At 45.3% G+C, this 26,766-nt stretch overlaps 1 protein-coding gene across 2 annotated transcripts in view; it reads left to right on the forward strand.

Annotated features, from left to right (window-relative positions):
• PRKCB (protein kinase C beta) overlaps positions 1-26,766 on the forward strand; it is a 311,595-nt gene that overhangs the window by 247,906 nt on the left and 36,923 nt on the right. For both annotated transcript variants that reach the window (XM_068566188.1, XM_068566187.1), the window contains exons 10-12: positions 8,734-8,907; positions 21,034-21,125; positions 22,874-22,936. In XM_068566188.1, coding sequence (XP_068422289.1) covers positions 8,734-8,907; positions 21,034-21,125; positions 22,874-22,936 — 329 coding nt within the window. The remainder of the gene's footprint in view (positions 1-8,733; positions 8,908-21,033; positions 21,126-22,873; positions 22,937-26,766) is intronic.

Consider the following 26,766-nt stretch of genomic DNA (forward strand, 5'->3'; position numbering starts at 1 on the left):
TAAGTACTCATCATTTGCCCAGCACGGAGCTGAATGAAGGTGTACAGTTTGCATACTTTATCCCCCAAAGTTCCCTTAGCACCACCCAAAGCTGAGCATTGCTAGTGTGTCTGTTTTATAGACGAGGAAATTAAGGTTCAGAAAAGTTAAGTGACTTTCCCAACGTCACGCAGCTAGTATGTGGTGGAACTTGGATATTTACCAGGTCTCCTAATTCTAAAGTCCCTGCCCTAACCATGATGCCATCTAGTCCCATGGGCAAGGGCCAAGGTTCCAGGCACATTCGGCCATTTGGATTTGCCAGTTAAGTTCATCTCCATCAACTTTCTGGCTAGGAGTCCCTGGGCTACTTTCCATTTTATCTGCTGTCACTGGAGCTGCTGCGTTGATCACACCTCTCCCAGAAGATTCTTGGGGAACAGAGGTGGCTTGGAATTTGATAAGAACGTCACTTCAAGACAGCCTTTCAACCTGTTTGGAATCCTCACCCTAGAGATGGAGGGACAGCTGAACAAACAGCCCATGCCCTCGATGTTGGTATTAACTGAAGTGGGAGTTCCAGAAACTGCGAGAGACAATTAATTAAAAAATCATGTCTACGTAAAGGAGCATTTTAGATCATGGCCATCACCATTGCTGGTGCTATGGCTGATTTTCTGTCATTTTTCTCTCTCGTACCAACACTTGAGGGCACAGATGGAGGGAGTAAGATCTTCTCAAGCCACTTACTGCTTGGAAGCAGGGCCACGTCTGTCCTGTTCGCGGACGCATCACCAACGCCCAGCATCATGCCTGGCACACAATTCCCAATAGAGCTCTTGGACTAGATGGATGAACTGGGGTCGTGACCACAGCACTAACTCAGACCAAGCTCATCTCGACCAGTAGATGAGTGGTTTGTTAGTGGTTGTATAAGAAATGGAGAAAGGACATAAGTGTTCTGTTCTTGACCATGAATTAGGCCACAAGGGCTGAAGTCTCAACAGGTAGGATGGGTAGGAAAAGGAGAACAGGGCCAGGATCTGGAGTCATATTTGAAACACTCCAGCAATAATTTGCAGACAGTACAGCCTCATGACCCAACACTGGGTGCTCAGGGCTCAGAATCAGATGGTTAAGAGCATAGACTTTGGAGATAGGTGACCTAGAAGGGTCACTTCCTAGTAGGAGTGACTTTGGACCACTCACCTAACTTCTCTAAGCCCTGGCTTCCTCTCCTGTGAAACGGGGATGGTAGCAGTACCTATACTACCCATCTGTGTGGAATTAAATGAAATAATGCACAGAGTAGGTAAGAAATGGGGGTGGTTATCATATCAGCCCCAAACTGGCCACCTTCTCTCCCGTGCTGGTCATCCCCACATTGTCTTCTCTCTCCCTGGCACACACATTGGCCCATTCCCTTGAACGTCACCCGTTCTTTGTCCAGCCACCCGACTTGGGGTCAGTGCTGCTCTCTCTGCTGGAGACATCTCAGAGGGCTGGGAGTTGGCATCTGGACTTTGAGTTCTAGAGCTTAAGAGCTCACTTCCTACAGTAATTCTAGACCAAGGTTTGTGGATCCAGGTAGTTTACTCCTAAGGGAACACGATTCGCTTCCCTTTGGCTGGAATATGCCTCCCCCATGTCCACTGTGCTAGTCCTGGTCATTCTTCAGGTCTCAGCTTAACCACCACCTCCCCAGGGCATCCTTTGCTGGCCCACCAAATCAAGTTAAGTCCTTCATGTGAATACTCACAGGGCACCATGAACTTTTCTTTCAGGAGTTTAATCATAATTGAATTGGACTCATTTGTGCCGGTGTGTAAGCCTCCTGAAGGGATTGTCATTCTGCATCCCCAGTGCCTGGCACATCCCAGACACTTAATTCATGTTTACTGAACGAATAAATGAATTGACCAGCCTTCTAGGTCCTGGGTGAGACTAGGAAAGGCGATACATTTGGAAGGCAGACTGAATTCCATCTCTGTTGCCCATCTCAATTGAAGCCTTAAAAGTTTTCTGGTTAAAAAGAGTGTTCATAGCCAAACACAAGAAATAAATAAAGCAAGGTAGCAAGGGCCACACCTGACAAGGGCTGGGTTGCTTTAGGGCACATACGAACTCAGGTGAATCTGTTCTAGTTGCCTGTTGCTGCATCACAGATCATCCTCAAACTCAGAGGTTTAAAACTACAACACGTACATTATTATCTCTCATGGTGTATGTGGGTCAGGAGATTGGGAAGTCTCACTGGTTGCTTGTGGCTTGGGCTCTGTCCTGCAGTGGCTGGAGCTGGAACAGCTGGGGCTGCAGCACCCAGTGCTGTCTAGGCAGCAAGCTCTTGGTGTGGTCCCCAGGCCTCTCCACGTGGTCTCATGCTGTGGCCTCACTAGCACGGTGGCCTAGGGCTCCAAAGGCAGGTGTCCCAAGAGAAACTGACAGAAGCTGCTACCTCCCAAGTCTCACAGGATCCCTTCCACTGTATTCCATTCATTGACGCAGTCACAGAGGCTGCCCAGGTTCAAGAGCAGAGGGCATAGACTCTGCCCCTTGACTGAGGAGTGTCAAATATTTACAGACATGTTTTGAAACCACCGCAGAATATCACTTCTTTCATGATACCGGGAAAGCTCTCAGGAAGCTCTCAAAAAGCTCTCCAAGGGCAGAGAGATTCCTATTGAAAGGAAAGCTTGATGAGAATATTAAGGAGCAAAGTTCCCTTTTCGCCCCTGGTAACGACTGTGGAGAAAGCGTTGGGACACTCAAAAGGATTCTATCTGTTTTGCTTCTAGACACCTCCTATCCCTCATATTAAATGAATCAATTCTGATATTACCTCAGAGTTCCTCAGAGCAACAAATTTAGTGATTAGAATCAAGGGGGAAGGGAGGCGCTTGTTAAAATGCGTACTCCCAGGCCACAGTCAGAGCTTCTGGATGAGAGGTGGCGCTTGGAATCGGCCTTGTAAACAAGTACCCCACGTGGTTCTGATATAGGCAAGAGGCACCTAAAAAGAATGGAATTTATAAAGAATGGAATTTGTCTTGTTTTAGGTCATGTACTAACCTGATGCTGTTTGACTGACTGAAATTTTTATTTTTATTAAGAATTTGTACTCCTCAAGCGATAATTTTGTCTTATAGATCTTTAAAAGGTAGACATCCACTCAAGCTAGTATAAATAAAATAATAACTTTATTGGGGGAGATATGGAGGTTTCTATGGAAACAGCCAAGCCTCATGAGAGACGGGAACCAAGATCTGGAAAGCAAGGCCTTCGCTCATTCCCTGACCTTCTTGTTTCCCCCACACATCCAGGTCATTTTTCTTTGCCTGCATGTGGTAGGAAAGGACCACTCTAGGCAGATCTGTGTGTTTTTCTTTTCAGGATCCTAGACTGCCTACATGGAGCATCCTAATTCCACATTCTTCAATGGGAGAATCTGATTGGTTCAACCTAGATCAGTTCTCCACCTCTAATCCAATCAGCTGTGGCCAGATGGATCCCCTGCCCAATCAGGAGGCTCTAAGAAGGAGTTGGAAGAAATGAAAAGCATGCTAGGGTCCATATCCAACTTAAACTGTGACCACTTTTTTTTTTTTTTTTTAAACATCTTTATTGGAGTATAATTGCTTTACATTGTTGTGTTAGTTTCTGCTTTATAACAAAGTGAATCAGCTATACATATACATATATCCCCATATCCCCTCTTCTTCTTACGTCTCCCTCCCACCCTCCCTATCCCACCCCTCTAGGTGGTCACAAAGCACCGAGCTGATCTCCCTGTGCTATGCGGCTGCTTCCCACTAGCTATCTGTTTTACGTTTGGTAGTGTATATATGTCCATGCCACTCTCTCACTTCGTCCCAGCTTGCCCTTCCCCCTCCCCGTGTCCTCAAGTCCATTCTCTACGTCTGTGTCTTTATTCCTGTCCTGCCCCTAGGTTCTTCAGACCTTTTTTTTTTTTTAGATTCCATATATATGTGTTAGCATACGGTATTTGTTTTTCCCTTTCTGACTTACTTCACTCTGTATGACAGTCTCTAGGTCCATCCACCTCACTACAAATAACTCAACTTCGTTTCTTTTTATGGCTAATATTCCATTGTGTATATGTGCCACATCTTCTTTATCCATTCATCTGTCGATGGACATTTAGGTTGCTTCCATGTCCTGGATACTGTAAGTAGAGCTGCAGTGGACATTGTGGTACATGACTCTTTTTGAATTATGGTTTTCTCAGGGTATATGCCCAGTAGAGGGATTGCTGGGTCGTATGGTAGTTCTATTTTTTAAACTGTGGCCACTTTTGATAATGTAGTCACTCTTATTTTTTCCCGATCTTTTTTGAAATGTTCTAGAACAGGGGTCAGCAAACTACTGGCGCTGGGCCCACCAGCTATTTTTATAAATAAAGCTTTATTGGGACACAGCCACACCCATTCACTTGTGTGTGGTCTACGGCTGCTTTCCCGCTACAGTGGCGGAGTTGAGTAGTGGATACAGAGACCGTCCCCCAAAGCCTATAATATTTACTCTTTGTCCTTTTACAGAAAAAGTTTGCTGGCCCCTGCTGTAGAACTTGATTCAGTTCTATCTCTAAATTGTTATTAATGCTTCGTGTGTGTCAGTTGTGTTTTCCTCCAGCTGCTATAGGGGAATTTTCCAGAGTTTGCCCCTTTGTGTAGCACTTGCAGGATGTGAGGGGGGTCCTCTGGTACTGGCTATTCTCCCCTCTACCCCTGTGGCTTAAGGCAGGGCGAGGCACTGAGAATCTTCACACATCCCTGTTGATTGACTAAAAGATAAATATCTCTACAAATGCAACAGTATTTTCTAAGGTGTGAAGCACATAGTATTGATGATTTGCAAGATGATTTTAGTTGAGTAATTGAGTTTTTTTAAGGTGGTACATAGGTGCCACATGAATGATAAAGTTTTTCTCTCTTTTTATGTTTTCTCTTAGTCTTTCTAATTACTTGAATCAGAAAGTCTCATTTGATGACAACATGCCATTAATAGCTAACATTTGCTAATATCACTTTTTTCCGTAAACAAGAGGAAAACGCAGGCCTGGCTTGGAACCTTCAGCAGCCAGCAGTATCTAGCTAGAATTTCCTCGCACTGCTTTGCTTTTATTTACTTTTTAAAAAAAATAATTTTATTTATTTTATTTTATTTATTTTTTGGCTGTGTTGGGTCTTTGTTGCTGCATGCAGGTTTTTCTCTAGTTGCGGCGAGCGGGGGCTACTCTTTGTTGCAGTGCACGGGCCTCTCTTTGCAGTGGTTTCTCTTGTTGCGGAGCACAGGCTCTAGGTGTGTGGGCTTCAGTAGTTGTGGTGCACGGGCTTAGTTGCTCCTTGGCATGTGGGATCTTCCCGGACCAGGGCTCGAACCCGTGTCCCCTGCATTGGCAGGCAGATTCTTAACCACTGCACCACCAGGGAAGCCCCCGCTTTTATTTACTTTTATGCTCATCTTCCACTTATGGCTGGTGATACTGGCTTGCCATTAATGGTGGTGATATAAAATTTCTTTTTCAGATAAATGTAGTTAAGTAAAGATGGATGTGACTAGATTTAAAAAATACTAAGTAAATACCAGTTTAGGTGGTAGGGAAAAAATGTGAAAAAGGCATGTGAATGATTGATTGAAATTTGGAAACACTTGCCCTAAAGTACCTGCCATAGATACAAAGCAGTCCCAGTGTCCAGAGGAGGGAGTGACCTGTTTGGTCTACGTGGATCATTGAGGGATATAGAGGAAGGTAACATCTGAGCTGAATCTCAGATTTTCTGAGCAGTGAAAGTGTGTGGAAGGACACTACAGGCAGTGGGAATAGAATAGCCAAAGGAAAAGAAAGAACAGGATGTGGTCAAGAAATTGTTTGACTTGCGGGAGTCACTGAGGGACTTGAAACATTTGAGTAGCCTGGTCAGATCTGCATTTTTAGAACAATCATTAGCTCCAGCAGGTTAATCTCTCTGAGCCTCAGTTTGTTCATCTGTAGAAGGGGAGTAATTGAAACAGACATAGGGTGTTCACCCCTGCCTCTGGTGCCTGGGGAAATTCCCAGCCATCTGTCCTGCTACTCCTCCAGACAGGGGACTGCATTGACATTCAAGGTGTCCAGGGCCCCTCCCCTGTGTTCTTGGGTGGTGGTTGGGTGGGGTAGTGTGTCTACGAGTATTCTGGGTTGTTAGATGGTACGTGGACCAGTGGTGACGGGGCAGTGGGGTTGCAACACTCACAGCCAGCTCAGCGCTGAGCCCCTCCTGTGTACTTGGGGGTCCTCTCAGCTGATGACTCTGCTTGCATCCTCCTTCAGTCTCTCTACCCATTCGCCTCTGGCTAAGTCACCTCTCCGCCCTCCTCCCTGCCCTTGCCCCAGCCCTGCCTTCTCGGGAATCTCTTAACATCTTAGTGGAGTCATTGTTTCTGCCTTGGTGAGGACTAGGGAAGGAAAAACGTCTCTGGGTACCCGTGAGGGAGCAGAGGGAGATGGGAAATAAGCTAAAGACACGCACTCCGGCACTTTGAGCCCTACTCTGCCATGGGTGCGAGTGGGTCTGCTGTGAGGACTGAGTAGATGCCCGGCAGGGAGGACCTGCCCAGCTGGCAGCTTGTATTTCTGTGGTGAGGCTGGGGGAGAAAGCAGTCGGGAAAGTCCTCTTGATGTGGAGGTGTGCGTCAGGGACTTTCCCCCTAAGTGTTCTAAATTCCTAGGCCTGAATCGCCCATGGCCACCCCTGGCTGTGATGAGAGGGAAGGTGGTGCGGGCAGGAGACGGGCCTCTGTGAGGGGCGGCGAGCGCAGCCCAGAGCTGCCGTGCAGTCAGGCCTCTTACCCTCAGGGCAGGAGCCGAGCGGAGTGTGCAAGCTGCCCTCCTGCCTCGGGGCTCCCTCTGTGCGTCACCCGCTCTGGTCCCAGGCCTCTGTTGCGCTCTCTGGTCCTCCAACTGAGTCAGGTACGAGCGTTTCATTTCCTCAGCCACCTAGACTCCTTGAGGATTCTTCTGGAACTCTCACAAGTGGAGTGTATAAAGGCAGAGACCTTGGGATCAGGTAAACCGGAGTTCAAATCCTGGCTCTGTCCCTAACTGAATTTGTGGTGTGACAGGTCACTTAGCTTCCCTGAGCCCCGGGCTCCTATGAAATAGGTCTCTTTTCTTTTTAATTAATTAATTAATTTTTAAACTTATTTATTTATTTCTTATTGAAGTGTAGTTGATGTACAATATTATATGTTACCGGTGTACAATATAGTGATTCACAATTTTTAAAGGTTATACTCCATTTATAGTTATTATAAAATATTGGCCATATTCCCTGTGTTGTACAATATGCCCTTGGAGCTTATTTTATACCTAATAGTTTGTACCTCTTAATCCCCCACCCCGTTGCTCCTCCCCCTTGAAATAGGGTTCTTCATGGTACCGACTTCCTAGGGTCTTAGGCAAAGTGAATGAGACATAATAAATGAAAACCATTGTCTGGCACCCTGGTAAGTGCTCAAAATATTGTGGTGATTGATATTATTGCCTGCAAAATATCTGACACATGTACACGCAGTATATAGTTACTTCAGTCTGATTGCTTCTTCCTCCAGGAAGCCATCTCAGAAGCCGCCAGACCAGGTTAGGTCTTGTACCATGTGGTCCTGCCCCATGCTCCCTAAGAGGCTTCTTGAGAATGGTACCTGCTGGTCACTGTTCTCTCTGGCATAGTCACAGCCAGTGAAAATAATGATGTGTCACAAGCCACACTGATTAACATGCTCAGATTGTGACCACAGCTGCATGAAAGGAAGCCCCAGGACAACAGGAGAGGATGTTAAAATATTACATTCATCATCCCTGTAATTAATGTCCGAAGTGTTCCTTCCTCCCTGGAATGCAGGGTCAGAGAACGTGCCTGATCATCTAATGCTGCTTCCCTGGTGCTTAGCAGGCTCTTAATGAATATTAAACAACTGAAAGAATAAGGGAACAATTGCCCCAAATTCAGTTCTTTCAGGAATTCACTCATTCCCTCCTTCAACAAATACTTCTTGAACACCTACTGTGTGCCAGGCACTGTTCCAGACTCTTGGGTTACCCCAGTGAACAAAACAGGCAAATATACTTGCCCTCATGGGATTTATATTCTAGTCATGTTTGGCTGGGTGTTGATACATATCCCAAAGGGATGTCCGAATACTTGCTCATCACTCTTGGAACCATCCTCTATTTTAAAAAAATTTAAAAAAAATTTTTTTTAGTGATATGCTTTTTAAAAAATTGAAGTATAATTGATGTATAATGTTGTGTTAGTTTCAGGTGTACAGCAAAGTGATTCAGTTTATATACCTATATTCTTCTTCAGATTCTTTTCCATTATAGGTTATTACAAGATACTGACTAGAGTTCCCCGTGCTACACAGTAGGTCCTTGTTGATCTATTTTATTTATAGTAGCGTGTATCTGTTAACCCCAAACTCCTCATTTATCCCTCCCTGCCCCCACCACTTTCCCCTTTGGTCACCATAAGTTTGTTTTCTACGTCTGTGAGTCTGTCTCTCTTTTGGAGCCATCCTCTGTTGATTGGGTTCAGCCATTCAAGGCGTGAGGTCTGTGGGAAACTTCACTTGGCGTATCAGCATTCACCGAGGGCACGTGGACTAAGCTTGGAGCGGACCTGAGTGACCGTCAGCCACCTGTGGCTTCCCCGGGGCCCCTTCGACTACTCCACTGACGTGCCCGCTCTCTTGCAGGTCATGCTCTCAGAGCGGAAGGGCACAGATGAGCTCTACGCCGTGAAGATCCTGAAGAAGGACGTGGTGATCCAAGATGATGACGTGGAATGCACGATGGTAGAGAAGCGGGTGCTGGCCCTGCCCGGGAAGCCGCCCTTCCTGACCCAGCTGCATTCCTGCTTCCAGACCATGGTAACTGCCTGGGGGCCTGGGCCACTCCATCTCCAGGCTTCAGGCTTTGGCCAGAGCTGTCCCGGCAGCGGCCACTGCAAAGAGACACCCTGGCCCTTCCCCTCCTAGAGACAGGAAGCTGTCAGGGCCCAGGGACAGCCGGCCTCGGAGAATTTCTGAGGTTGCTGCTGAGAAACACCCTCCCCTGAGGCAGACGCTGTTTCAACGAAGATAAAGGAACTCAGGCAATTGGTTTTATAACCAGTGGAGCAGGGCCTTCCTCTGGCAGCAAGAGGTGACTTACGGACAGGAACTCAGGACTCACAATCTGAGATGTACTAGCAAAACTTACAGATGGGGATGAGGGAAAAGGTCCTCCTATGTGCCCCTAGAGGATCACAGTCGACCCTCTGGACTCTTCCGATAAATGCGCGAGTTCACGCTGCAGGTTGCATGGACCTCCTTGGAGGAGGGGTTGCGTGACAATACAGCCCTCAGAGGACTCCCGGGGCAGGGGACACAGCCTGGGCAGGGACTTGTGAGATCAGAACCGGGCTCCTAAGAAGAAGGGGGCATCTGGGTACTATCTGCCATTGACTGTGATCCTACCTCTATCTGTGAGAATAAGAGATGGCCCTTCAAGCAACTTCTTACCTTTCCCCTGTTCAGACTAGACCTTGGTCTCCATACCTAGGGGGGTACTTGTGGCGATCAGGCAACAATTTGGGGACCCATTCACCTCTCCAGGTTCTGCTATGACAGCCCCCATTGCCTTGTCTTGTAACTATCCCCATGTCTGTCTTCTCTGCTTTAAGAACATGACCTTCTCAGAAACGGGACCCAGCTTACTCAGCTCTATACCTTATCTATGAGCCTTTCCCAGGTACCAGGCACTGTGGCGGGGCGGGGCAGGGGGCAGGGGGGAGATGGGGCAGAGCCTAAATGAAAAGAGATACAAAGTTAATTCTTGCTTTGGGAGCTTCTAAGGGCCAAAGGCCTAGTGTCTTGAAGATGCTTTAAGGGAGTTTTCAAGATTATTTTGACTCTCTCCAGTTCTCACCCTACATCCTGATTGTAGAGCCCAACCCCTGTGCGAGATGGGACACTATTGCAAGTTGCGTGTACCTTAAAGCTTGGGACTTGCTCTCTTCTCCAACATCACCAAGTCCTGTGCTCTGCTAAGTTAGACTGAGTCCCTCCAGCCTAGGAAGACCCAGAACTGGGTTTGAGGTGGGTTTTCTCAGTGCAGACCATACGCCAGGCATAGAACTACCTGTTGTGAAAGGGGTAGAGCCAGAACCCAGCCCCTTCCCTGTTCTAAGTAGTCTCTTGATACATTTGGGGTTAAGATCCCAGCTTTGTCACTTTCTGGCTGAGTGGCCTTGGGAAAATTACAAAACCTCTTGGTATCAGTCTCCTCATTTGTGAATGAGCTACATCCAAGGTTGCTATGAGGAGGAAATGAGATTATACATGAGAAGTACTTAACACAGTGCTTGATACCTGGTAAACGCTCATAGATTCTGGTTATTCACTTCGGTTGTTGCCTGATCACCACAGGGGCATCTATGTTTTGGGTGCAGGGATGATTTTCTGCTGGGGCCCATTTCCTGAATCCCAGACAATCTCCCTACCACAGGTCATCAAGAGAAGGAACATTCTAGGCAAATGTGTACAGTATTCCCCTGCGGGGGCTCTGACCCACCAGCCTCTGGTTGGGGTCTGCTGGTGACGAGGGGCTACAAGAATATTTTTCACTCCACTGCAGGCAGGACTAAGAGCTGAAATCGTGTTTGCCAAAGTATAGAGCACACACCACCATGCAGAATGGTCCTGGGTAGTTCAAAGGGTGATTTTGGGTGGTGCACGGATTTTAAATTACGTTCTTTTCAGTTCACTTTATTTTCTTCTGAGTGCCTCGAAGAGAATGTTTCTGTTTGGTGCTAGCATGGCCATTAACATCTTTCTAACACTTGACTTTTTAACGAAGAGACAGGACCAAGCTTCAGGTTCTGAGCTTTGGCAAATAGCAGTTTCTAAGTCGCTGTTTTGCTTTTATTTTCTATATATTTTTACAGATTTCTTTCATTTATGACAATATAAAGTCTTTTTATTTTTAAATTTTGAGATATTATAAGACAAATATAGAGAAACCACACACAATTGATGTTTTAATAATGAGTTATTACAAGGTTAAGTTCCTCATACCACCATCCAGGTCGAGAAAGAACTTTGGCAGCCACTCTAGAAGCTTCTCTGCGTCCCAATCTCAATCTCCCCCCAAATGGTAGCTTGACTTCCTTGCCTGTCTCTATAGTTTTATCACTTAAGTTTTATCATCCCTTGATAAGATAGTTTACTCTTTCCCATTTGTAGAAATTTGATTTGTCTTTTAATAGGGTGATTTCCCTCTCCATTCCTTCCATCCCTTTCTTTTATCTGCTAAAGATCCTGGGCTGTTTGACCCACAGCATTTTCACAGGCTGGATTTTGCTGAGTTCATAGTCATGGGGCCCCTCCACATGTTTCCTCTGTCCTCTGTGTTTTCTGCAAATTGGTAGCTGGACCTAGAGGTTCGGTCAGACCCAGGTTTGATCCCTTTGGCAAGACCATAGGTGGCTGTGTGTGTTTTTTCATCCAAAGTCACATAATGTCCGGTTGTCTCTCTTTTTGTAAAGTGTTGGCAACCAGTGATGCTCTGTGCCTATGTCCACGAATTCATTAAGGATTGTGAGATGGTGATATCCTAATTCTGTCATTCCTTTTTCTTTATTAGTTGGAATTCTTTTATAAAGAGAGACTTCCCTCATCTGTTGCTTGGTCCCCTGGTGATACAGTTCATATAGGAAAGGCAGGATAGATGCATGACACTTTTTTTGTTATTTGACAGTTTTCATGAACTGGCTCACTGTTATGCCCCAAAGGTGACAAAAGTTTGCTTTTAAAATAAAATTTTTGAGTAAAAGAATAGAGTCCTTGTAAAGAAAAATATTAAGTGAGCAATAATTCACATTACATGGGACTTGGCAAAGATCGGGAAGAGCATACATCTTACAAGTCCAAATCCCTAGTGTTACCTTGGGGAGTTAAGGCCTAAAGGTATTCAAGTAGTGCCAGAAATGGGATTAGACTAGACTCTTAGACCTCTAGACTCTCTCATTCTCACATCTTCTTTTTTTTTCCATTGGTGGTTCCCAAACTGACTTGTGGACATCACCAGATAAAGGACAGTCTCAGTGGTAAACAGACTGAGTGGTAAACAAGGAGATCTTGTTCTCAAGGAAGAGGCTGGGCTAACTTGGAGCAGCAATTTTCAATTTCAGTTGGATGTGTTGAGATTGGGGGGAATTGGTCATTTGTGACTAATATTCATTAAGTACAGTATCTTCATTTGTAATTTACTGTTTTAAACATGATAGAGTGGATTTGATTCTCTTCTTTTAACATTGAGCCTTGTATTTCATTATGCTTTCTGGAATTGGAGAGTAGGGTCTGGGTGTGCATGGAAATTGTGCAGACCCTGGGTCCCCTCCAGGAGTTGTCACCTGCCAGGGAAGAGAGATTAAGAACCGAGAGAACGTAAAACACGAGAGTTGAGTGGATTCGAGTCTTGTGTGGGGATGGAGGCCTCCTATTGAAGACCGACCCACAGTCTCCCACTCCAGCAAGGCCAGGGATGGAACAGGTTGCTTCCTTGTTGGTGAGGATCAGATGAAATCGTTAACTCATGTTGAGGGGCTGTATTGTTTGGGGGGAAAATGTAACTTTAAATAGCAGAGTTACGCTTGGCTTGGGGAGATACACTCACTGCCAGCTGAGCTCGAGGCCCTTGGGGGCTGAGCGGGGTTGGCTGAGGGGAGAGCAGAGACCCTCCCATCTCACGTCCACTCAGCAGCAGATGCTCTTTGAGTGAAAGGCCCCCACTGAAAATTTTTTTCATTTACTTTTTCTTTTGGCTAAGCACATATATTTTAATTTTACATAAATTTATTTCAGAGACCTAATAATGCCTACTATACGTGAGGCACAGGACCAGCCATCATAAGCCACGTCCGTGACAGCCCTTGCATGGGTCCCGACATCATCCCAATGTCACAGACGGGCACTGAGGCCATACAGCTAGTACGTTTCAGGGCCAGGACTTGAACCCAGGCAGCCTGGCTCCGAGGGGCTTTACACTTAATCACTGCACTATGAGGTCTTTTGAGTGTACGTTACCCGATTTCCACTCTACCTGACACACGTGGGGCAGAACCGCCAGCAGCCAGCCTGTCTCCAGGCTCCAGCAGGGGCCCCACTGCATCCCACACCTGGTGCTCCCTCCTTCAGCTTTCCCATCCCTGGAGTGGATCTGACTTTCTGTCTGAGCATCTGCCATCCTGTGGGCCTTTGAAAACTCTGTTTCGTTCCAGCCTCACAAAACGTCTTGGGTGGAAGGGATTATCTGACACCCCACTTTGCAGGTGAATGGATTGAGGAACTGGGATGTTGGGTAGTTTTCCCTGGACACAGCACAGGGTCACAGGCCCACTGAACCCAGAGCCCAAGCTTTTACTAGTAGATTATGTTGAGTTGCTACCAAAACGGCCTCAACAGGGATGATCAAAAGCACAAAAAGCAGCAGCCTTAGTGTGTCAGCCTGTGTCAGGCACTGTGCTCAGTGCTCTACAGGTAACCTCTCATTTTATCCTCCTGACACTTCGACTGGGTGGGCCCTGTGACTACCCCCAATGTATAGATAAGGGCGCTGATATTCAGAGAAGTTCAGTAACTTGAGCAATGCCACACACAGTGAGGGGGGGTGGCACTGGCATTTGTTCTGTAAGACTCTAGAAGCCCAAACCCCGAAGCCTTGCTATCCTGCCTCTGCCTGACCTCCAGATGCCTTTTTGTAGTTTAGAAATTATCTCATTGTCATGATCACATCTAATTTTAACAAGAATACCACAAGCACGTATTACTGTCCACACTTCTGCAAAGGAAATCAACCCTCAGAAATTTGAAATGCCTCAGGTTACACTGTCGGTAAGTGGCAGGTGTCCTAATGCCCCTTCAGGTGTTCTTTTCACTATGAAAGAGTCACCTACTTACCCCACAAGGATATTGTGATGATCGGAAAGATTTCGTGGTGGGAGTGATTTTCAGATTTAGGGAGCCCTGCCTATAGGTGAAACAAACCATTGTTAACCTGGCTCAGGTGAGCAGGAAGGCCCATGAAGGTGGTCATCGTCTCACGCTCACCTTCCGGAGTTGCATATCCCCTGACCCCCAGATTGGTGCTCCAGAGGTGGAGGCGTCCTGGCTGGAATAGGCAGTATCCCTAAAGCCAACATCCCTGAAAGTCAGATCATTACTGCCAGTCTACAGGGGGTACTAAGGCTTATTGATTCTGTCAACAATTATTTATTTGTTGACATAAATGTGTCAGGACCCAGCTGCATCCCTGTGAGGGTACATCAGTGAACAAAAGAGATAAAGTCCCCTGTTCCTTGGGAATTTACATTCAAATGGAGGAGACAGATAATAAACAATAATAATAAAAAATAAAGGGGGAAGAGATGGATGGATGAAGACAGAGATGCTATTTTTGATTGAATGATCAAGGAAGGTCTTTCTGATAAGGATGACATTTGAGCAGAGACCAGAGCAAATGAGGGAGTGAGGCACGTGGATGTCTAGGGGCAAAGTGTTCTAGACAGCAGGGAGAGTGAGTGTAAATGCCCGAGGCAGGGACATGCTCGGCATATTTGAGGAGCAGCAAGGAGGCCAGTGTAGCCTGAGTGGAGTGTCATTTTGTATTTTGTGACCCAGAATTCTTTTATGAATCAGCTACTTTTAAAAAATGACAAATTTATTATAACATGCTGCAAATTTGATACGTTTTTTTTGCTAGAGACTTAGAATTTGGAAGATAAAAGATCCTTGATAAAACAGAAAAATCTTGAAGGTGGTCAGAATAGATAAAAAGGAAAAAGACACCCTACGAATATACAAAACAATTTTTGTCATTCTTAAAACGATACAAATTTAATTTCTAAAAACTTGTTTAGAAAAGCAAAGTTACATCAGAAGTATTCTTAGACAACTGGATTTTAAAGATCCTTGAAAAGCATGCATGGCGCAATGTTAACAGAAAATGTAAGATATTACATTCTATTTAAAAGATTATTCTAAATGTGTTAAAATTGAATCTGCACACGGAAAAGAATCAGAGACACAGATAAATCGAAACTTTGATTTGATTTAGCGAGGGGCCAGTGGGTAATTGTCTTCATTTTGAATTTATATTATTTCAGGAGAGTCGATAATAAAACACTTTAAAAGTGTTCAGTGTGCCACAAGATGGCAAAAGTTAATACTCAAATACACAGATACAAAAGCCATCAGAAGGGGGTTGAATTTTTAGAGAATTGCTCATTAGAGGAACTGATCTTCGGAGAATGGGGTTTAGGCCAATTGTTCTAGAAGCACAAAGGGATAAGCACCAGCTTCTCAGTCAGATAAATCTGGGTCTATGATTACTGGCTGTGTGACCTCCAGGAAGTCACTTAACAGATCTGCATATTGGTTTCATCATCTTTAAAGTGACATAAGAAGTGAGGATTAGAAGAGGTGGTGTACAAAGTGCAGAACAAACAAAAAGGGAGGCTACCCGCATTATTTGAGCTGGGCTGGAGGGGCACAAAAGGATTATGTTTCCTCCAGCCCTTTTGCAGTTTTTCCCGGGTACAATTGTCAGCCCAGCACATTCATGCAGTTTCCCAACCGCCAGTGGGCACAGGCAGTTAAGTCTCCTTAGCAAAACATCTATTTTAAATGTTTTCTTTTCAATTGAACATATGCACTTCTTTTTTTTTTTTTTTAAATAGAATTAGATTTTATGAGTCATTGAAGGACAGGAATTACTTCCTCCCCAAATTTGCTGTTGTAGCCCAGCAAGAACTCAGTTGCAAGGCATGCTGGGAGGGGCATCAACCCAGAATGCAAAAAGGGACAGGGAGGGGGATGAGGATGATTCCACTTGTAGAGTTGGCCCCTGACGACACGTCCATTGAGCACCGAGAGTGTCCAAGGGGCCCTGGTAACTCGGGGTCAACTCTGGGTTGGCAGCAGTATCCAAGGATATAGTTTAATGTAAGGGCGTTGCTGTAGGAAACTCTTGGCCGTAGTCTCAGTTGGCCATGGTTGAGTTGCAGGAAACAGAATACCTCTTCCAAACTAGCTGATGTTAAAAAAAAAAAAAAAAAGAATTATTGGAAGAAAAACAACCCAAAGGCAAAGATGTACCTGAGCGTCATGAAGATCTAGAAACTGTAACTTCAAAGCTTTCTAGACTAGATCTCTGTTTCTTTTTCCTTGCTTTCTTTGTTTTTCCCCTGTTCATGGTAACATGGCTTCCCTAGTCCCTTGCAGCTTGCCTATCCACCAAATTCCCCGAATTCCCATTCATACACAGGAAAGAGAATCTGATTGATTCAGCATAGGTCAGTTGTTTTATTCCTAGCCCAATCACCTAGTAACTGGCTACTAATTCAGCAGGAACCTTTAAGAAGGGGTTGTATCTACAGGGACGGAATAATTGGTGCTCTTGTCAGGTGGGAGATGCCATCTTGAATCCAAGGAGACCAACTGGGTTGGAGCAGGACATAGCCTGCTGCTAGCTAGCAGTGCAAACATGGTATTCAATGCATCCAAGGAGAGGAAGCTGGAGAGAGCTTGATAGGTGTCTGGGCCTCAGGCAACTAAAGCCATCCAAGAATCTTGAGTGCAGGAAAGGACCCGGGAATGCAACCCAGGCATATAGAGCTGGGGTGGGGAGGAATAGACACAGCCTGGTTCTCTCTGCCCTCTTGATGGTGGCCTTTGCATATTCATTCAATAATCAAAGGTCCATAGAATTCCAAGGAAGAAGAGAGATGGCCCTAGCCCTTGAGAACTTTGCTCTCTATGTGGAAGGGCAAAGCTTAGAAAGCAGAAAATACAGTTAGAGGAGCATCAAGTTGCTTGATTCTGATAGTGATTCTTAGGCTATAGAATACAGAGGAAAGAAGGTGTCCACACGCTCACTTGAGTGAGCTTCTGTGAGTTTGCATGGACTCCATGCATTATCTGTTACATCTTTGCAAACCTATATGGAAGAGAAGCTATTCCTGCCCCTTTAGGAAGGCAGGGGAAGTTTAAGTAACTGATGCAAGGTCTCAGAGTAAGTAAGCAGGATAACCGGCCCTTGAACCCAGTACTAGCTCATGCCACAGCTAAGGCTCTTAACTGCACAGCTTCTTGATAGAAACAGATGGATCTTTGCAGTAAGAGGAACAGTTTACAGACAGGATTGATTCACTGACCAGCTTGGAAAATCACTAAAGATCATTAAATAGATTAGCACTTATGCAACTCACCTTAGAGCAGGGTACACGCTTAGAGTTGCCCACATTGTTGATTTTCTCTGTCCGTGGTATCTTATTAAACGTGGCAAGTGTCCTCCTAGCAGTCACATGGGCATTGTGTCACATCCCACTTTCAGCTGTCTTGGAGGAACAGTGATTATCTCTTTAAATGCCCTGCCCTATCCAGGGCCTCCCCTGGTGAATTCTGCACATGCAATCCAGCCATCGTTTTAAATCAGACTATCCTCATATTCACACTCCAAATTTGAAAAATTCTATCCAACCATTTTGCACGCTGTGGTGACAGACAGATATTTAATTTTATTTATTTACTGATTGAACATGAGCGGTCACGGAGAAAGGAAATTTATAATTAACTGAAGTCGTTTCACGCTTCGGAGACAAGGGCAGTGTGTAAATGAAGAATAACCGCAATAACGATGATAATTTGGAAGAAACACTTTGAAAGTTGAGCAGACTGGCTAGTTTGAAGAGAAAGATGGTGAGCTTGCCTTTCGGAGCTTTTAATTGGAGTTGACAGTGGAACACCCACGTAGAAACGTCCTGTAGCCAGCTGGAGCTGACTGGAGCTCAGGAGAAAGGGAGAGGATAGAAATTGAAGTCGAGATTCATCAGCCTAGAGCGATGAGAATTGATGTTTTGAGCTGTGACAAGTCCTCTTTGGAAAACAGAGCAGGTAGCAGGAGCCAAGCTGGACTTGGAGTCCATACTCAATACATACTTTCTGGTGTCCATGTAGGAGAGGCCAGCAAGTAGGTCCTGATCCAAACCCACTGCACGTGACTATGAGAAAGATCTGTGAAGCCTTGGAATAATTTTATAGGAAGCGTGGGGAACAAAGTCAGATTTCAGGGCACTATGGGGGGAATAATTATGTCAGAATTGGAGGTAGTGGGTGAGCTGAAGTCCCCAGAGCTCACTCTTTGTACCTCTTGTGAAATTTCTCTGAACGCATCCTACTTTAGATGATGGCTTTAGTTAGTTGTATATTAACCATGATTCTGAATTCCTATGGAATTAACCAAGATTCTGAATTTTCTGACGGCAAGACCTGTACCTTATCATTTTTGCCCTTTTAACACCTAACACCATGAATTGCAAACATAAATGCTCAATAAAAGTTCTAAAATTCACTTCTCTGCTCAAGATGGGCTCTAGATTGCCATTGGCAGTGTTTTCCAAATTTTGATGTTCCTTGTGTTGGAGTGGGAGGTGAAGTACATGGGCAAATTGCATTTATTTTAAAAATAAGTCATTTAAGGGATTGATGTACCAAAGCCAGACTGGTGATAGCATGGAGTCAGTAGACTCCAGAGAGGCATTTATTTTTTTACAGAGACAATGAATCTCCATTTATGACTTTGGTATGAAGTTTTCAAATTTTTAAATAACTGTGTTTAAGTAAAAAAAAAAAAATAAGGTAAGTTAATAAAAAACATTTTAAAATAAGTAAATTTTAGTAGATGATTTAGAACAACATGGTAAAGATCTTAACGTAAGTGAGATGACTGACGTTTGGGTGGATGGCCTTCTGCAGTTCATCATAATCTGATCCCATGTCTTGCTCACATCTCCTCTTTTGTAACTCCATGCATTCTACTCTCCCTCCTCAGCAATAATAGCCATCAAATCAGGGGCTTCAGGTGCTAGTTATATTTTTAACAATATGCATTAAAATAAACACAAAACTCTAAAGGTAAAAACGTAGCCCACCTAAAATTATCTCCCACCTCATTTTGGGAAACATTGCCATTTGGAAGTTTATCTGGTCTCCCCACTTGCCTGGGGGAATCCTTAACGTCGGGCACCACGGATCATTCACAGTAGTATCTCTGGCAGTAGAAGAGCCTGGCAAAGAGTGGGCATCATTAAGTGTTTGCTCGGAAAATGAAAGGACAGCAAGGTGCCAACCATAATGTTTAATAGCTGAAGCACTGGTGTGCCAACGCCACACTCGGTACAGTTCGAAGATGACAGATCTCAGGGTTGCCCCGAATACAGTGAGTGGTAGAAACAGACCACAGAACATGGCATTACCCACCGTGGAGCTCTCTCCCTGATGTTGGGATTCTGACTAATGAGTCTGGGGGGGCAAGTTGAGTTCTTCCAAGCAGAAAGCAAGCAACTGAAATCTCTCCCTCACTTACTTCTCTCTCTGTGGCCGATGCCATCTGCTAGTTTTAAAAATAATTTTTAAAAGCAAGTGTTTTGGTTCTCTTCAACGTGCAGCAAAGACAGATGCTATTTTTAGGCTTGTTTTCTATCAGAAAACCCCCAAAGAACCAGGGGCAGGGTGTTGGCAGTTCTGGCTGACTGTCTCCACTCTGCCACTAACTTGTAAGTGACCTTCTTGCAAACCTCATATGCCTTGGAGTGGAGGGTTCTGCCTCTCATTAGAGATGTTGAGAGGGTGAAGTAGAGTCGGGCTGAGAAAGTCCTTCCACATTTCAAAAATAATTGATTAACCTGTACCCGTCCCTTGTGGTCTGCCAGCTTTTTTTGACGTTCCTTCTCTTCTCCCCTGGACCGGAAGCTCCCAGAAGGGAGGACACACCCACGCATCCATACAATGTCAGGGTCAGAACCTTACACGGGAAGCTGCATGATACGAGGTTACAAGTGTAGACTCTGAAACCAACCTGCCCGGGGTTCAAATCCTGCCGGGGGAAAAGGTAATGTTTGTCATGTTGGGTTGTTTAGAGAGAAAAATGAGACAAAATATGCAAAGCGCTCAGCTGAGTCACATAGTGCTCGCCAGGTGGTAGCCTCATTTCGTTGTTTTTATTCTAATTATTGTACACTCAATACACATTTGATAAATGCACACATGACTGTTATATGTAAGATAAAGTTCTGTGCACTATAAGGAAGGCTTTTTTTCAGTGGTGGATTAAACCTTTGTTGTATGGCCGCCATCATTGTTAGAACACTTCACATACGTCATCTTGGTACTTACTCTATGGGCAGGTGGGTTGTGTCCACTCTACAGGTGGAGAGAAAGCTGGAGATTCGAGAGGTTAAGTAACAGCTGTTGCACAGCTAGTAGGTACTGGAAAGAGACTTCAAATCCTATATTGATTTCATAGGGACCCTTTGCCCTACACATCACTTCTCTGCTACCCCCCTCCTGGTCTTACAGCCCCGTACAATAGCTTGGCGACTTTTGACAGCAAACCCCCTTTTACACAGCGACCCAGCCACCCCAATATATAAGTAAGACAGAAACACATATTTCACAACGCGACCAGTCCCAGAAGCCACACACTGTCATTTTTACAATATCCTGTTGGTTACACAAGTCAGTCCAATTCTCAGAGGGAAGGGACTACACCAGGATGTGAACACCGGGCAGTGGAAATCACAGGGGACATGGTGGAGGGTGGCTCCCACAGCTTACCTATTACCTGTATATGATTCGCTTAATAGTCTCCACTGTTTATTAAAATAAGATTTACTAAACAATGATAGCCACTAAGTCACGAGATTAATGTGCTAATTATATTTTCCAGTACTGACAAGTATAAAGTTAGCGTTATTAATTTAAAAAAACAATTCACATACTGCCTGTGGTCACTTGCATACTTCCAGTGGCACAAATACTCCGCTTGGGGAAACAGTGCACCCAACCTGTCATAGAGTCCTGGTGGTTTTGAACATAAATCCCAGCTATTACCTGCTCTCCGTTTGGAACCCAAGAAACTGTAAGAGGCTGACTTTGCTCTTCGCTGTCTTCTCCCAGGACCGCCTGTACTTTGTGATGGAGTATGTGAATGGTGGCGACCTCATGTACCACATCCAACAAGTGGGCCGGTTCAAGGAACCTCACGCTGTGTAAGTGAGAACTGGTGCTGTGCTTTTCCCTTGGGATAAATGGGTGGGTTGTTAGTTCTTTTGGGTTCTTAGTCAAATAGGGATTTTAAACATCTTGAGCTTTTTCTTTAAACATCTTGGGCTTCTGAGAAATACATGGCCGGGGCAAAGTGTGTTCTGCTGGGATGGGATACTTCTTTCTTTCCTGACACCAGCTAAGAACTTGAAGCTTGAAAGCCACAGCTATTTCTTTATCTCTACGTTTCTTGGGGCCACGCTGCGTGGCATGTGGGATCTTAGTTCCCTGACCAGGGATCGAACCCATGCCCCTTGAATTGGAAGCGTGGAGTCTTAACCACTGGACTTCCAGGGAAGTCCCTATCTCTAAGTTTTGCCCCTGGCTCATAGAGAAAGCCCTATAGCTTCCTTGGGGAATGTCATTGTAGGTTTTGTGTATTCCTTTGCTGATATTTATTGAGAGCTTACTATGTGCCAGGCCCAGAGAGTTTTTAGAGACTTGTTTAAGGTCACAGAGCTAGTGTGAGGCAGATCCAGAATTCTGACCCAGATCTTCTTTGCTCACGTTCTCTGTCTGACACCACTCTCCCTCTTAGATGCCCTCGTTCCAGGGAGATGAAGGCTCAAGCTGCATAGTGACTACGCTCTGTGGCTCTTGGGGTGGGGAGACTGACTCTGGGTCTTTGGAAATCTGTTTCCCCTGCTGAGTTCATTCTGTCCCCTTCAGTCCACAAGGCAGCTGGTCTGTTCTTTTTAGAACACAAATTTCATCCTGTTTCTCCCGGCTGTTGGAGAATAGGAGCACGGCAAGTCATAGCATCAGCAGCGCTAACCTCTCCTAGGGAGTTTGCCAGGCTCTCATTGTCCCGCTAGAAAGTTCTGGAGGCTCATCTAGGGCCCCATCCCATCATTGCAGAGGCTTGCTGGCTCCTGTTCAGCTCAGCCTTGCCCCCCCCTCCTCCCACCTGCCCAGGTCATGAGCACTAATTCTGGCAGGGTTTGCATTCTCGTGCCTCCAGGTCGTGACATTTGTGTATCTTGGCACAGTCCTAATGGGTTGGCTCTTCTTTTACTTCTGACATCTAATTGACCACTGACCTTCACTCCATTATCACACAAGACACATTGTCAGGACATTTTACAGAGTTCCCCAAAGGCCCGCCCAACCTTTGTAACGGGGCTTTCTGGTTCTCTCAAAAATCTGTTTCTTTCCGGGCCTTCATGAAGAGCTTACGCTTTAGCCAGATGCTGTTTCCAATACTGGCTGTGCCATTCATTAGCTGTATAACTTGGTCAAGTTATTTCTTGTCACTAAGCCTCAGTTTCCTCATCTGAGGAACAGGGAAGTAGTAGTATCACCTACCTTATGGGATTGTTATTTAGATTTAATCAGATGCTAACCTGAAATGATGCAAGGTTGATGGTAGGCCTTCAGCAGATGTTAGCCGTTGTCATGCTGTAGTCTGAAATGATCATTCTCCAGCCAGTTCATCATATCCCTTGGCCTCCTCCCCACTAAGCAGTTGCTGAACCTCTGCCCACCCCATTTTGTCCTTAGCCTCATAGCTCTCTAAACCCTGTTCATCCGTCCAGACTCTCATACTTCGTTTTATGAGATGTATGGTTGACCATCCATGGTGGAACATTAATGCCCTATGCCCAGTTCAATATTGTATTGAATTCTGAGAGTTGCCAAGCATATGGTGTCCTTGAATTTCTCCATTGCTTTTTTTTTTTTTTTTAAATTTCAGATTTTATGCTGCAGAAATTGCCATCGGTCTGTTCTTCTTACAGAGCAAGGGCATCATTTACCGGTAAGTGAACACTGCTGTACTTTCCATCTCCTTGGTTTCTCAGCTCCTCCCTTCCCTGCCTCTTTCTTTAACTGCTTTTAAAATTAGAATCCACGGTGGGGGAGGAATCCTCCAGTGCTAACTTGGGCATGTGCTCTGCCAGGCAGCATTGCCCACTGCCCTGGCAAAGTTTGGGCAGCTCTATACGGTGACAGAAGCTCTTCCTCCAGTGATGGTTCAGAGCCTCGAATGTGAGACCATTTTCTCAGAGGAGGAGGCTCGCCCCTGGGGACCCAGCCCTTCTTTCTCTCACCCGTGGACCCCACATTTGGGGAGCAAACAAAGCATCGTGGCTGGCAGAATGTGCTGGATCATATTATTAGGAAACAAATTTCTTTCTTTCTTTTTTTCTTTCCTTTTTTCTTTTTTTTTTTTTTTTTTGCTATGTAACTACAATTTGGAAATGGATCTCTGAGTAGCTTGCCCTGAAAGACAGGATTAAACTCAGGACTTGGCATTTGCCCGTTTTTGCAGGAGCAAGTGTACGATCATAGCCGGATGAGTCATCCCATTTTATATCTCATGCAAGCAGACTATGGAGCCTGGGGCTGCTATTTGTCAGTGAGTCCAGGGTGTACAGTTCTCCTTACACTACACGGATGCAAATGGCATTACAGTGCAGGCTTGCGTTGGTTTGTTATGCAAGGGAGGCTGGTGCGTGGCACGGGGCTTCCAAAGGGCACTTGGCATGGGCGAGGGTCTATTTAAAAGATCCTGAAGAGTCATCTAAGTCCGTTTCATTCATTCATTCATTTGACAAACACGTATTGAAAGCCTACCATGTGCTGGCCTCTAGTCTAGATGGTGGGGATACAGCGTGAAGAAAACAGACAAAAACCCCACCTCTGTAGAACTCATATTCCAGTGGTGGAAGACAGATACGTAAATCATACTAATACAGTCTGTCGAGTAGTGAGAAGTACTATGGAGGAAAGTCAAGCAGGGGAGGGGGCTGGTGTGGGCTGGGTGATGGTGGGTTGCCTGTCATTCTGTACAGAGCATGAGATTAGGGTCTGAAGAGTTAGGGAAGACCCTCGGAGGCCTGGTCTTCCTAAAGCAATTGAAGAATATAGGACTAAAAGGCATAAAGAGATTAGCCCTGGTGATCTCAAGGCAGAAACTGGAAGTGAGGCTACGGGCCCTGGTGGGATGGAGGGATGGAAGGTGAGGGCCTTGCCAGAAGCCTGCAGAGTCCTGGGGCTTTTTTTTCACTCCTTGAAGTAGCAAATCCGGAATGCATAGAGTCCCCACTCTGCCTGTGTGCTCCTGAATGGAGGAATGAAGCTCAGGAAGCCAAGTGGCTTTACGTGGCACGGTGTGATCTCAGTGAAGAAATAGAAACAGAGAGAGTAACCATAATAACTTAAACTGTAAATTGTGTGGTCATTCAGCCCACGCTCGTCCTCAGTGAATATGTGTCACCACGTATGCATGAGACAGGACCTGTGAAGCCTCTAATTCCCCCAGTTTCTCCTTTGACTGTCATGGTGGGAGCATCTTGTTCTGAATGTAATTCTGGTGTTGAAAGGTGCACATTATCTTCCATACGACGTGACCCCTAAATTCAAGCCCGTGACTTCAGCTGGTGCTTAACCAAAACACTGGGGATCATGGGTAATTGTTCACTCTACATGGTTTTCACCTTATGTGCTGACATTTGAACCTAACTCCTATACAAGATGGGCCTCCACCAGAATAGAATCAAGGCACTCAAGCGTTGCTGAGACGATCAAACAGGGGACTGTAAGTTTATTGGAAGAAAATCCAGTCCCAGTGGAGAAAACAGGAGATGAAATGATTAGAGTCCTTGCCAACAGGGTTGGGATTGAAGGCAAGGTTTCCAGTCTAGCAGGGAACTGGATTGGGATCTGGGGTCCATTTGGTCCAAGTCGTAAAATGCAAAGATTAGCATTCTAGGTGCTAGACCGTGCCTAAATGCAAAGCTTTTTCTGCTAACGACACATTCTCTCTTTCTTCCTCCATTATTTATACATTTAGGGCATATTTATCACTTTTTTAAGCCACTCAACATCTGAACCCCTTTCATTTGTGAGTAGGAATGGAGTCCATATCCTCCTCTAAAGATTTAACGTGGCAGTTACTTTCACAGCCTCCCTGTAGGAAGAGCAGACACACAACTCAGGCTCTGATGCTCATCACGCTCACTGAAGACCTTGAATTAGAAGTTAGTGACCAAGAAAACAGAGACTGTAGAATCGAGAGGGACCATAGTCAATCAGCTATGTCTGGTTGCCAGAGGCGTGAGGGGAAGCGGTTCTTAAGGACAGCATCCAGAGCCCAGTGTTAGGGCTTCATGGAACAAAGGGTGATGTCTGTGCCCAGTGGTGACATCAGTGGCATCTTCGCTGGCGCATCTCTGTGCTGCAATTAGGCATTGTTCCTGGCTGTGTAGCCTCCAAATCTGGTTCTTCCGCCTTTTTGGAGATTCTCTGAGCTCCCCAATTCCCTTTTAAAAAATTCCTTTTTCGGTTGAAATAGTCAGAGTTGGTTTTTGTTGCTCACAATCAGGAACTTCAGTGGAGACAGTATTTGCAATTGATAATCAAGTGAAAACTGTAAAAAAAAAATTTACATGACAGAAGGTGTATGGTTTTTTAATTTCATAGAGATTGGTTTCATGTTGGTAAAGTCTTTAAATGTTATAAATCCCCCTCTTCTTCATTTGGATCTCTAGTTATTTGGACAGTTCTTAAGTAAAGAGGATGAGGAATCATGCTAGACTTGTCCTCTCTGAGGATCATGGCTGGAGATGTTGGTTGGGGGGAGGACAAACGACCCTTCCAAACTTAGTGTTTGATTTGTAGATTGCCGTCTCTAGAACGTGTGTTGATTTTGCCCTTGATGGATTTGTGAACACGAAACATCTGGCCAGCCCCCTTTAGAAGCAGAAATGAGGATTTATTACATTAAACAAAAGAATGGAGTGGGCTATCAAAACACTATTATGTGACAGTGAATATGACCGGGGCGTGCTCCAGCCCCATGACCTGCTGGCTTTTAGCACCTGAAGCTCCTTTTCTATAATAGACGAAGATGTCCTCACTTCCAGAGTTGCCCCAGCTGCCTCTTTGGGGGCATGTGGTCAAGCTGAGGGGAATGTCATGGATCTCTGTCTATCAAATCACATGCAGACCTGGTATGTTTAGGTGAAACAAGTTTCTGCAAAGTCAGCTTTTCTAAGTCCCAAGCTGGCCTTCGGAGACCTCTGTGGCTTGTAGAGAAGCATGAAGGCTGGATGTGGGTAGCACCACGGACAGCACCAGAGATCGTGGAATGTTGCTGTTGGTAAACACTGGGGTGCAAGTGAGCTTGCCCTTGGATGAAGAGACCTCACAGACACAGATAGTAGATGCCAGGATATATTTTCAGGTTGTATTCGTTTAGTTGAAGATGATGCCAGCAACTCCATTCAAACTAACTTACGTTAAAGGAGGCCTTTTCTGGCTGACATAACTGAAAAGTCCAGGAGGCAGATCTCACTTCAGGCCTGGATGGATCCAGTGGCTCAAATGATGTTATGAGCGTTTATTCTCTTTCTCTAGTTCTGCTTTATCTATACTAGCTTTCTTCCCTCCATCTGTGACCCCTGGCACTTCTAGACTTACTGTCTACCACCTGAGCAATCCCAACGTAAAAAGAGCTCATCTCTTTCCTGATGGTATCAGCGACAATGCCAGGGCTGATGTTGATGTTCAGGGGCTTTGAGTAGCTCATAGTGGGTCACGTGGCCATTCCTGAACCAGAAGTTAAGGGCAGCCTCACCAACCATG

Source organism: Eschrichtius robustus, chromosome 16 (assembly GCF_028021215.1).
Source record: "Eschrichtius robustus isolate mEscRob2 chromosome 16, mEscRob2.pri, whole genome shotgun sequence".
NCBI lineage: Eukaryota > Metazoa > Chordata > Mammalia > Artiodactyla > Eschrichtiidae > Eschrichtius > Eschrichtius robustus.